The 13,399-nt window shown below is 39.2% G+C and overlaps 1 protein-coding gene across 1 annotated transcript in view; it reads left to right on the top strand.

Moving 5' to 3' along the window:
- The window catches only part of MDC1 (mediator of DNA damage checkpoint 1), a 19,749-nt gene extending 7,238 nt beyond the window's left edge, over window positions 1-12,511 (top strand). Inside the window, exons 6-14 of the mRNA XM_072430743.1 lie at window positions 1,734-1,799; window positions 2,138-2,182; window positions 3,535-3,578; window positions 6,334-8,181; window positions 9,962-10,066; window positions 10,648-10,830; window positions 11,238-11,363; window positions 11,959-12,069; window positions 12,163-12,511. Of these exons, the coding sequence (XP_072286844.1) occupies window positions 1,734-1,799; window positions 2,138-2,182; window positions 3,535-3,578; window positions 6,334-8,181; window positions 9,962-10,066; window positions 10,648-10,830; window positions 11,238-11,363; window positions 11,959-12,069; window positions 12,163-12,315 (2,681 nt within the window). The 3' untranslated portion in view covers window positions 12,316-12,511. The remainder of the gene's footprint in view (window positions 1-1,733; window positions 1,800-2,137; window positions 2,183-3,534; window positions 3,579-6,333; window positions 8,182-9,961; window positions 10,067-10,647; window positions 10,831-11,237; window positions 11,364-11,958; window positions 12,070-12,162) is intronic.
- The last annotated feature ends 888 nt before the right edge of the window (window positions 12,512-13,399 follow it).

The following is a 13,399-nucleotide window of genomic DNA, read 5'->3' as shown; positions in this document are numbered from 1 at the left end:
CAGGTAAATACATCTAGTAGCTAAAATTCTAGTGAATATTTTTAAATCTGAATTCAAAAAAGCATTAGGATGATGGATAGTAGGGTCTTTTTGCCAGGCTTTAGGAACATGGATATGTAGAAATGTTGCATAGTTTGAGATATTGTGGGCCTTCCAGGAAATCATTGAACAGTGCAACTAAGTATGGAACCAAGGTAGCGGTAAAAGTTTTGTAATAAAGATATAGGAGGCCATCTGAGCACCTGGTGGTTAATAGTGGGGGTCTTACTGTGACCTCAATTTCCTCTGGTGAAATAGACCAACACATCTTTTTTAAGATTGGCAGATTCTCCAATGGCCTCCAAATACCACTTTGTGGGCCTTCTATAGACTGGAATGTGGTGCAACCGTTTCTAAATTTCCCGGGAAGTAGGCATCCTAGGATGTTTGCAGGGCTGCTTCATTGGGGGGGTATTTGAGCAGAAAATTAGATTTCCTGTGGTACTTTCTCACTGAAGTTGTACCTAGTTTCACCCCTAGAACCACAGGGGCGTGATTACACCACATCATTGGGAGGCAGTCCCACTGAGGAGTATTAGGCATTTCTCTTGCTATAAGCAGGTGGTTTGTGAGAGTGAAGATGCTGTAGTGAGTACATTCTTCAAGAATTAAACTTGTGCCGTGTTAGGGTTATGTATAAACCCTGCAAGATAATAAATTGATCCTCCAGATCTATACTGGACCTGGTGACTGAGACGGTAGTATGAGTATGACTGACTACCCCACCGTTTTTTGTTCCTGGCGCTGAAAACACAATCTAGTATTGTTGTTTAGCAACATTAAACATGCTGCCTGCTAGTGCAAAATCAAAATACTGAAATAAGTATCAGGGACCGGGTATATAAAGCAACATACCATATGACTAAAGATTAAGGAGATCAAATATAAAGACTTGTAGCTTAGGTCATATGGGAATCGAGTAAAAGGACATTAAAATCCACTCGTCTTATTCAAGGCAGTTGGAGCATACAATTTATGGCTTAGGATTGGAGAGATCAATGGAATCACATGGAAACCCAGGAAAAAAAAGGGATTTGGGAGTCCACTTGCAGAAATCAGAGCAGTCAGGTACGTAAGATCCAGAACGTGGAATATTTCTTGCTGAAGGAGAGGAGCTGTTGCGTGAAGGGTGTTTTTTGTGGACTTCTTACCAACCATCAGGGGCAGTTGGAAAAATCGGGAGAGGGTCCCATCCTGTGATCGGTGGACAAGGTATTCCAAAATCTGTATAGAATCGTGGAAGGTCCTCTGGTTGCTTGAAAACCACTGATCTGCCACCCAGATGTGCTATTAGGCTTAAGGGGAACCCCCATTATTAAGAGATGGGAACGATCACAAAGAGATGTTAGCAGTGGTTGAAGAGCATGTTGTCACTGTATAGACCTGTTGGTAATTTCCAGTTTTTTTTTTAAAATGAAAGTTACAAATGAACAAGTTAAAGCTTTTATGAGTGTTTAGAGATTGGTACTTGGATCTACTTGAGAGTTCTCTGCAGGATCTTTTTGCATTGTCACCTATTACAGCAGGTGGACCACTAACATTAGCAGGGGTCAATAGGTAGTAAAACTAGGTTACAAGAAGTACACAGAAAAAAAACAAACTGAATTTATTGTTGGTGACACTGCATCATATGTAAAATTTTAGTTTTAACCCAAAATCCAATTTTAAGAACTTTTTTTTCTTTGCTGTATCAGATGAAGAGGAAGCCACGCAGGCGTACATCTTGAGTTCCACGTGGGCAGAGCCAGACATTTTTAAACGTAAGTCTGTACTCCAAGTGTCCGCCACCTTTTTTTAGAATTTTAGGTCACAAACCAGAATAGTTATGCAGCACGTGAAGGGAGAACTGCTGAACTCCATATATCTAGAGCTGGCTTTGGCTAGTGCTGTTGGCAGTGTATTCTCAGAAGTACAGTTCAGGTTCACTTTACTGCAGACAATGGTTGAATGTTATGAGTACCAAATATGGGTAATAATTTTGCAAGTAAACATTTCACTACTCTGTCAATATTCTTTGTACATGCAGCCATCTGTAACTTTTTTGTGATTGAAAAATCCTTTTACTTCTATGTAAACAAGTCGTCTTGTTAAAATGCAGGTCCCTCAGATCCTGTAGGAGTTCTACAAATCTCTACTATAACTTGTAAGTACATCCAGTATATGCCATCTTGATCTTTTATTTTGAATTTTTAGTGACGGTTTGGGGTATAGTTTTTTAGCTATGTTTGCTTAACATGCCACAGAATTGTTTTTTCCACTTGCAATTTCATAACTGAAGCTGGGATTTCTATGTAAACCTCAACTTAGGGGCCTTCAGCCCCTTTAATTACACCACTGTCTCCCTTATAGGGACTAATTAAATATTACAGACTTCAAAACTTTGTGATCTTAGAAACTTGGCTATTGGAGTTTATAATTGAGGGGGAAAAAAATACTTTTTTTTTTTTTTTTTTTGTTGAAATTAGTGCTTTCTGTTGGAAGAGGATGATGAAAATGCTGTAGCAGAGACTCAGTTATTCTGTCTTCAGACAAATGACTCGCCTGGTCCCAGCATCAAGGTGACCCCTCAACGGTAAATTTTAAAACAACATCCATACCTATAGACAACGTCACATACCTATAGACAAAACCACATAAATATATTTTGTATTGGGTTGGATACAGGACTTTGTATTGAATCCAATACAAAATATTTGAATTTCCCACTACAACCCCCATCGACGGGCGCACGCACGGACATCATCAGGAATCGCCGAGGGACGCGTATGCGAACGTCGGGTGTTCTTGTTTTTTTTTTTTTTTTTTTTTTTTTTTTTTTTTTTTTTATTTTAGATTGTAGGTTATAATTCACCGAATTACAACAAATTACCGCATATTTCACCGAAATATGTCCAAAATTTTAAAAATTTAATAATATTTTTTTTTTTATAAAACAAAAAATCTTTATACACTATTTTAATGTATATGTACAGTAGCTTATATTATATAAAGATTTCTTTGTATTGGACTCAATACAGCTTTTTTGTATTGAGCTCAATACAAAGTTATTTGAATTTCCCGCCTCCCGCAACGACGCATGCAGCTACATCACCGGGAAACCCCGGAGATCGTCACTGCACTCGCCGGGGGAAGGAAGAGAGAACACATGTCCGGAGGTGCTGTGGGGACCGGGTAAGTATATTCTTAGTTGTAATCCGATTGTCATACAATGTATGACAATCGGATTGCAATATAACGTTTGTTTAACCACCTGAGAAAAGTTCGGGTTTAACACTTTTTGCAATTGTTTTTACCCCGAACCAAGGTCGGGTTTAACGGCCGGGTGGTTAAAGGTGGAGGATCTGATGACAACAGGAAGTTAGATCCCCCTGGAGTTGTTTCGTAAAGAGAGTTAAGTGTTCATAGTTTTCTTCATCTTATATTAATATGATCACAGACAAAGTTGCTTTAAAGCTGTCTTTCAATTTACATTTTACGTGACTTTTTTTTTTGTAGGTCTGAGCAGAAGAAAGAAGGAGCAGCCTGGGAGGAGTACAGAGGTGAGAAGTTTAGGACGTTTTGCAAACTGTTGGTTTCCGAACCATAGCCTGTGTATCATAGGTGGGTCATAGAAATGCCCAGACACTCAGCTGTTGCACATACACACTGTGCATGTATAAAAGGTTGAAACATTCTCTGCTAGGGTGCATGCTTGCATGCACAGTGCATCAACAGGGAGGCCAAGATAAAAATCCTTCCTTTAGCAACTTTGATGATGTTCTATTGAACCTCCTGACCTTTTAAAGGCACAGTTGATATATTCCATGGACTACTTAGCAGTGCCCTCATGTAGTTTCAATGAAAGGAATGCAGGGAGGAGACTGACTGTGCACATGACCTTTAGATCCAGGGTGGAGGACAAAATCGGCTGGATCAGCTCTAGGAGCAAGACCAAACATGGTAACATTGTAAAATGAATTTAAGGATGCCCTATTGTACAGCAACCTCAAATAGTATAGGAGCAGATTATACACTGTAGCTTTGTGATTTCTACCAATGGCCAAGTAACTGACTACTAGCTAGATAAATCTTGAGATGCAAGTTTTCTTACATGATATCTGAAAGTTACAGTAACACCAATAGACCCCCCCCCCCAGCATCTTTGATGGTTTTTGTTCTTAAAATCACCAGTGAAAAAAACATATTTGGCTGTGCTTTAATCTTCATTGGGACTCTGCAGTGCTGTCATGTAAAGGAAGGGCTGGACAGTCATTTTGCTATTTGGAATCCTGGGATTCCATGATCTGCTCTGGCCATTGATTTTTAGCTCTGTTTTTCTGCAAGCCTTCAGACTTTTATAAGTAGTAACACAGAAAACGAACAAAACAGGAAAATGTTTTTCAACCACAAGTTTGATCAAAAAGTTAAGTTGAACCTTAACTTTCATGTAGATAATAAAAATGGCTGCCAGATAAAATTAACCTCTGAAAAGCCTTATGTTGGAAGGCCTTGCCACATAGGTCCTTTCATTAATGGTTTGGGGAAAAATGTCATAATGTGTCAACACTCATTGATAATTTATTAGCTCAGCTCTTTCCTATGCAGTTTGATGTGCTAATAATTTTATTACTCACAGGTGTTTTGAATCTGAAAAGTGCAGTTAAGTATCAAGACAAGTAATACCTGTCATTAGTTTTGCCATTTCTCTGTGTTAAATGTGTCAGGTCACCAAAGTGAGATTTTATTTTAGGTGAACAATCTCAGGTTGTTTAGGTGAACAGATGGAGTAGGCAGGATCTCCGAATGGTTCTTTGTCTAAAGAGGAAGTAAACCCCCCCAAAAAAAACATCAAAAATTTGCTGATCTCGCTGCGCATGCAGGTATCCCGGCTTGCTCTGCTCTACCATTCATTCTAAATCCCATTCATAACGGGATGGTGCTGTACCATAAAAAAAACACAGAATTTTTACTTAAAAGTGTAGACAACCCTTTAATTTAAAGTGAAATTTCTCAGTTTAAGTACTTTTATTTCCAGCCTTTGCTTTGTCTGCCACAGTCATCTTGTTGCTGCAAGCTTTATATTGTAACATTTAAAGCTTAGGAATATGCAATGTCCTTGAGACTTTGGAATAGTTGAAGAGTCAAAGAGCTATTTAACAACTGAGAAAGCTATTTGCCTGCATCTGTACAATTCTATTAAATAAGAATCCAGACACAGGATTTTTTAAGGGGACTTTTTAGGCACAAACACACACAATATATATATATTCTATATCTGTGTTCTCCACAGAACTTTTTTTTCAGTGGGGTGGGGGGAAAATGTAAAGTGGCCAGGGCTAGACACAGCAAATTTGAAGCTCCTAGTTAATTATGCCATAAGTATCCGGTAACCCCTGCTATTGTGTCAGTGTTCTACCTGCCCCCTATACTTCGTTTCAACTTTCTAAAGCCTGGCTTGTTAGAATGTACAATTATTTTTTTCTATTTCTTTATATTATAACCCCACAGTCCAGTGCTATGTACTTTAATCCAATTACCTTGGGTTCCATGTTTCATTAGTGTAATACCTTGTAATAGTGTAATATTGCAATCAATGTGGCTTAACAAATTAGGCTTAGTTCGCATTAGCAGTAAAAAAAAAAAAAAAAATGCCCCTCTTGAGTGACTACTTGGCAACTGCTGGGCACCTGGGATTGCTAACAGGCTGTTAGCGGAGCTTTTCAAGCAGCGTTGGTTCCTGGCGAGAGGTAAGTGAGAGGCAAACGCAGCAAATGCAGCCTTACTGCCAGTGTGAATTCAACCTAATTTCAGATGTCACCCCCCAGTGCTATACCTAGGTAACACAAAGCACATCATACATGTGATCGCAGATCGGGGCAGGACAGCCAGTGCCCACCTCCCAGCACTGCCAAAAACAAAAAAATTGAAAATACAAATCCTATGCTTTTTTGCTCCTCTGTGGTTCCGTTTGATGCCAATTTCATATCTATGGAAGCCCTAAATAATCTTTGTCTTTGTTTCTGCTATGAGCATTTAGATTTTTATTAATCACATATATGTATGGTCTTAACCTTTTTACATACTGTTGTGGAATGTAATTGAAGTTGTGTATCTATGCAGAGTATGCCTAAAGTCCCTAAAAAAAAAAATGTATAATTATAAGATATTATAATTTTAATATTTTGTATTTAGGGATGTGACACTTTTTTTGCATTAAGACTAAGAAGCTGGAAGATTTGTTATGCAATATAAACTGTTAAAAAAAGATTATTTTGCTGTGATTGTACTCAGAATGATAAAGTTGTTGTTTCACAGATTTTAACATGCAAGCTACAGGTGCCAGAAGTTGCATCGGCACATTTAACACTAGATGAAACCGTTGAACTGGGTGTTTGTGACTCTGAACAGTCAAAACTGGGGAATGCGGTCTCTGAGATGATAGAGGAAAGCAAGCCAGAAAAAGTAACTCTGAGAAGAGGAAGGAGGAGAAAATCAACTGAAAACCCTGACAGTAAAGCAAGAGATGAGTTGGTTGTTCCAACAACTTACCAAAGGAGAACCAGCAGAATGGCCTTAGACGTTGAACCATCAACCTCAAATGAGGTAAGGAAAAGGCAACCAAGTAGGAAGAGTGCAGTTAATATGAAAGAAGAAAAGCAAGACGAAACAGAAGACCTTGATTCAACCTCAACAAAGTGTAAGGATGAGGATATCTCTAAAGCCTTTCCAGAAAATCAAGACACTCCTAAATCAGAAAATGTCAGCAGACCTACTACAATTGAAAGGAGTGCTGGCCAAATAGATAGTGACCAAGAAAGAGATCTCTCAATTGCTTTGAAGCCTAGTGGAAGTGAAAATGAAATTGTCTTAGCATCTGCAAAAAATACTGAAAATGAGTCCAGAATTCTGGAGCTCCCAGAACAATCGGAGTCTACGTCTGCTCCTCCTCCAAAGAAGCCGGTCAGAGGCAAAAGACAAGCTGCCCCCAAAGCAATACAGGATGATACACAAGAATCTGAGTTGATTAGTACTCCTTTGGAAAAACAAGGGGACTTGAAGGGTCCAACCTCCAGAACACCTAAATCACATGAAGGTGACGATACAAACGCGAGTCAGAATAAGGAAGCTGATCAAACTGGTCCAGAGGCACAACATTTTAGGAATACAAGACCAATAAGGCGACTGAGTAATGTAAAAGGAGAGGTTAAAGAAGGATCACAAATAGGAGAGCAACCTGGGAAATTGCTATCCAAAAGGGCCACAAGGGGTAATCAGAAAAAAGAAAAAAATAGCCAGCAAGCATTGGAGGACAATCCAGACACTAGCACACTTTCCAAGAGAACACGAAAACGCTCCCGAGAGGAATCTCCAAAACCAGGGCAAGTGACGGAGGTGGAAAAGACTGGGGAAGATGACACTGTTCAGCAAACAAGAAAAACTCGAAGAAGCTACAGAGAGGAGCAGAAAACTGATGCCAATGAAGAAAGCCTAAAGAGTTCCAGCACAGCCGAAGCCCAAACAAAAATAACTAGAAGAGGGAGTAGAAGGGTGGCTGTTATTGATCAAAAAGAAATTGTGAAAGAAACGGTCACTAGAAAAAGGAGGTATTCAAAACCTGATGCCCAATTAGAAAATCAACCCAAAACATCTGCGAGGGGAAGAAAGGTTTTAAAGCAAGAGGACGCTGAAGAGACAACTACAGAAATCATTAAAGAGGCTAAGGCTGCACAAAACATCTCTCGTAGAACAAGGAGTGGTAACAGGGCTAATGAGAAAATAGGAACGGAGCATGAACCAGATAAGGAGGTCTCGCAATCACAAATATCTTCAAAAAATAGAAAAAAGGCCTCAGATGATAGTCATACACTTATGGAAAGCACAGAGCCAAAAGACAAAGTAAATGAAGCTACAGAGAAGAGAGAAAATGAAATACCGTCATCATATGATGAGATGCCAAGGAAGGGAACACCACCAGCCAAAGAGACTGCTCAGGTGTTCACCCCAGTGGCCAGCAGAAAGAGAGGGAAGGTTCCAAAAGCAGAAGTTGAACTACAGAGGAAAAATTCAGATGACGGTCAAGGTGCTGAGGAAGAAGTTCCGTCACGTAGAAGAGGGAGAGCACGAAAAGTGACAGATGACTCTAACACAAGTACTAGTGGTGGGGTGAGTAGCATCCATATGAAAAACTAATATTTTCATCATGCACACTGACTACAATAAGATGTACAAAAAACTGTATGTCAGGTTATATATAAAAAAAAAAAAAAAATCAGTACATGTCCCCATAACATGCATATTAACTGGTGTTTTTATTCCTTTTAAAACCCTGTGAGGACTTTGCAAACAGGTATTACAAAAGCAGATTTTATTTGAGAAAATGGCTCATTCCTGGTGGTTACTGTGACGAACACCCTCTAAGCATAGACTTTCCAACACGCTTCCCAACAGTCCACCCACCAGCAGACTGAGAAGTTACACTATTTCTGACGATAGCACCTAGAGATTCAGCTGACGCTTTTTATAGGGTTTATTAAGTAAAAAAAAAAACAGTACAAAAAAACAAATACAAAAAATAAAGACTAATCAAAGAACAATAACAGAACCATAGCAACAGCATAAAATAAAAGGGAAAACTTTCAATTAATAGTTAGGTAGCGTTAGTTTTCCTTGGTCCAGGTTGCTGTGTAAAGTTCAGTCACTGGGCTCCCTGCAGTGCTCAATGTGTCAGTGCCGTTGTCCTTAGCAACAAGATGGTATCAGTGACGGCTTCCTCTGCTGGGCTTACATGGCTTTTTCTATGCCAACCACATCGGTGGGATTAAGACAATCCAATGACAGTAGGGTGGGGGCTGTCTGAGGGAGCTGTGGACACATCTAAAATGCCCTTGTTCTAGCCATTATTAATAATTTCATAAGTACAAGTTTTATGAACTGCCAACCCCCAGATTATTATTTCAGCACAAAGGAAAAAGGTCTAGGAGAATAGTTCTTGGTCTCAAATACTCACCGTAATGATCCAACTACAAATCGGCCAACTACTACTTTATACAGAATGGTATAGTGGGAATATAAAGATTACTAAACACCCCTAGCATTCTAATTCTGTCAGTTTTTTTTAAAGCAAAGTGAACCTAATTTTTTTGCGTTGAAAATTTTGTATATATTGTGGGCCTGTGATTTTTTGGATTAACTCTTGGGTATGATATATTATTATATAATATAATTAATACCTTATTATAAATAATTAAAAAAAAATAATGGCGTGCCGGCATCACAGTGGGACCATCAAATTGCGGGGGGCAAAGGTTAAGGGGGGCTTTTAAAGTTACTGAGTGTGACTCGGGATTAGCGCTTTTTGCATGTAAAAGCCACCCCGAGGCACACTCAGAATTACAGCTAGTTGGGTTAATGAATGGGTTTCAGCTCAGAGTTCAATCAGGGCCACTCTACTAATCCTTTGACACCTGGAGACCCAAAACTCCAAATTTTGCAATGGGTGTTATAAACTAGAGGGTCTGGAAGAATGCTAGTTGTCAGATCAAGAAACCTCTGATAAGGGAATATCTGACATTAATGGTATCCCAATGTCACAGTTACATACATTTTCATTTTACTTCATTATTGTGCCAGTGTCAAGAATGATCCCAGCAGGTGCTCTCATTTCATATAAATGATTTATAGGCTCGATTTTTGCACAGACAAACCTAATATCTGTTCCCAGGGTTTACAGCTCTTATGGGTGTATTCTTTTATCAGCCCATAAGACTTAAAAGGAGCAGTCTTGCCCTTCAGCTGGAATGAAGCTGTGATTTTTGAGCTGCATCAGTCCAAAGCAGTTACACTGTCACCTACAGAGGGGAAAAAGAGCATTACACTCTGTTAGAATTAGCAGTGTAAGATTGTCTTTCCCTGCAACTGTAACATGCTTTTCTTTCTTTTACAGGAAATTTCAAATTGTGAACCACTGTGCAGAACCCGTACTCATCGAGGGAATACTTCCACTTTATCTGCTAGACCCTATGTTCCTCGGTTAGGAGCAAAGACCAAGGTTTGATGGAACACAATTTTTTTTTATATTTATTCTGTAGCCTTCTGTGTGGTTGTGGAACATAAGGTCCCTGTTGGCTCTGTCAGCTGTTAATGCACAGGTTTGCACAGTACTGCAATTCTAATTGATGCCATATAACCATATAAATATGTATTGCTCTTCTGTTGGCTTCAAGGAAGCTTTATCTGGTATGTTAAGCACAGAAAACTGCATGTGGCACTGCTGGTTCCTTTTGGCCTATATATTGTGAGTAGATCTTCTCAATTTAAGCTTGTAAAGTATAACCAAGAATAGCTAGTGTTATTCTGACATTTTCCTGTAGTAGGAATGTGCAGCATTTATAAAGTACTTTGAGCATCCAACAGTTGAACAAGTACATTTTAGCTTAAATGCTGTAAAATACATGCATTAAAACCCCCAATTTTTTTCCTTCATCTAAATATAGGCAAAGTAGATAATTCATATACATAAAGGCATTTATCTGCTGCTGTCCACTGGGGGGAAAAAGGTGAAATCTAAAGTGTGCAAACTGAACAGATCTGTCTGTATTTGAAATGACCACATAAGATTTTCTCCTTTAGGTCCTATTCACAGGTGTGGTGATTGAAATGGGAGAAGACACAATCCGCTTATTGGGAGGAGAAATTGCAGAATCCGTCTTTGATTGTACACATCTCATAACTGACCGGGTCCGAAGAACTCTGAAATTCCTCTGTGCCTTGGCTAGGGGCATCCCTATCGTTTCTTTGGACTGGCTAGATAAGGTGCATATTGTTTCATTGCTGACTATCATTGTGTAATCTTGGTTCTAAAGCTCACTGAAGACTGCACCAGTGACTACCATTATAAACATTTCATACATTTAGGCAGTGGGCAAAAGTTGCCAGGCTGTTGTCTACATCAAGGGGGGAAAATCCTAACTTTCTGAGGAGAGTGTATGTGGGGCACTTGGAAAATGTGGGGCACTTGGAAAATGTGGGGCTGTTGTGGATCTTTTGAAAATAACAGATTCCTGGTTGTCATGGAACATCTTCATAATAGGAGTTCTAACCTTTTTGCTTTAACATTATTTTGTGTTTTTTTATTTATTTTTGTACTGTGCCATTTTCTAGCTCTTCAGTTTGTTCTGATTGTTTTGTTTACTTCTATCCTCCTGTTGCTTCCTTGATAGTGTAAGAAGAATGGCTGTTTTTTGTCTTATACAAAGTTTCTGGTAAAAGATGAAGAACAAGAAAAAAAATTCAACTTCGTACTGTCAGAATCATTACAGAAAGCCAAGAGGAAACCACTCTTTGAGGTACAAGCAATTAGTGCTCATTTTCATTATGTTAGATAGCCAATAGCCCTTAATATGAAATGCTTTTGTATGTATCTTTAATAGTACTATGCTGTGCTCAACAATATTCGCTACATCCATCCAGTCTGGGGGGTTCCTTGTAGTTTATTTATAGTTCCCCATCACCATTGTCTTTAAAAATGCTGGTTGACTGGTTTTAAAGCTTTGATTAATTGATTTAACATAATCATGCAAATCCGGTCACCATACTTGACTCCAAATCTGCTTTAAAGCTGGAGACAACAAGGAAGCTATCCTATTCAGAAAGCCCTATTAGGGGCTGCTGAAACAAATCGCAGCAGGATGCAGACATGTGCCGCACCTTGGGTTTGCATTGGATGATCCATCATGTCTTTGCATGCCAGGTGAAGGTTCCCCATCTGGCCATCAGGATGGGTGACTTCTGTTGCAAAGGGCATTTCTATCTTCAGCAACAGCATCAAGCTGCAGTTCACTTATAGCATAGTTTTTATTCTTTCAGTAAGGTTTTATCCTTTGCTGCTTCTTTGAAATGTTGCTAATTCCCTTTTTGGATCTGCTTATTCTGTGCTTTCAGGGCTATGAATTTCATGTCACACCTAATGTCAAACCTGATCCTGACTTCATGAAAGATATAATTTGCTGTAGTGGAGCAACATACCTCCCAGATTTCCCTCAGACATTTAAGGTAATTAGGATTTGTTTAGTAGAATATCACATCTTAACTTGTGTCAGCTTTCCAGTTTTTGTAACAAACATATTTCCGAATTTTGCCTACTAGGAGAAGCGCATTATTGTGTCCACACCAGAGGAGGCCGTGCAGTTAAAGAAGTCTGTGCCAGCGGGCATACCAGTCACTAGCCCCGAGATACTTTTAAGTGGGATTTTACAGCAGAGGATAAATGTGGCCGCCTACTTGCTGAGCAGTCCATGAGGACACTGCAGCAGCTCCTGGCTGATTACATCCAAACTGTGACTGTGGGGTGTGGCTGCTAAATTAGGGATAAAAAGGGGTGCATTAATTGAAAGATGTCTCCCGCCCATAGCAATGTGTTTAATATGTATATTTCTTTGCCTGTATTTAAATCAGAGCTGTGTACATATAATTAAAAAAGATGTATTTTTTTGCATTTTGTTTTCCTTTCAGCCTGCATGTCATAAAACCGTAAGGGGTGCATTTCACATCTGTCCAAGTGTTTGTGTTGTGTAGGTCAGTTAACCATTTACAGCAGGGGTTCCTTGAGGACCTGAAAGTTTTAAGGGTTTCCTCATGTTAGAAAGGTCGAGAAACACAGAGAGACTGTCATGTAGGAACCTGAGTGCTCCAGCAAATCTGGAATGAATTTCTTAGTCATTTGATATTAGTTGGTAAATGTGTTCCATCCTGGACCAGATCCATGCCAGCCTTGCTGGGTTACTCAGTCTTCCATAGCAGAACCTATCTTCTCCAGTCCTGCAGGACTTGGGCATAAATTGTCCTCTCCGTTTGGCTTATGGTTTCTATCATGGCTGAGAACCAGCAATTTTATAATAATGGCAAAGGTGGTGAGTACATGTGGAGCTCCATACTCATACTACTTGATCCTGATTCTTATTTAGGAAGCTGAAGCCTGATGCCACCCACTAATCCTCACTCTCCACAGAATGTCTGTAAGTTACTCATTAATCTTAACATTTACATTATCCTAATACATGATTTACAAGGACAAAAAGAGCGTGTGTGTAAGTATAAACACAATTAGAAGACTAAATGAACCTGTGCTTTAAGCACTTCCTTTAGTAAGACCATAAAAGGCAAGAGCTCAGCTGACACAAATAAGTGTTCTATGTCTGTGGGCTATAATCAGTAATGTATCCAATAACACGGCACAGTCCATCAGGATTACTAGTGACTGGTTTCTGAGGCTTTTGCCACCCCACGGAGGATACTTTATCCTTATGAGCATCATAGAAGGATACTTATACCTAGGACTGGTAATAAAAAGTACAGTATAATAAAACAATGTCTCATTTGGATT

The sequence above is a fragment of the Pyxicephalus adspersus genome, chromosome Z (assembly GCF_032062135.1).
Source record: "Pyxicephalus adspersus chromosome Z, UCB_Pads_2.0, whole genome shotgun sequence".
Taxonomy (NCBI): Eukaryota; Metazoa; Chordata; class Amphibia; order Anura; family Pyxicephalidae; genus Pyxicephalus; species Pyxicephalus adspersus.
Note: the sequence above shows the minus strand (reverse complement) of the source record. Positions and strands in the feature narration are given on the sequence as shown.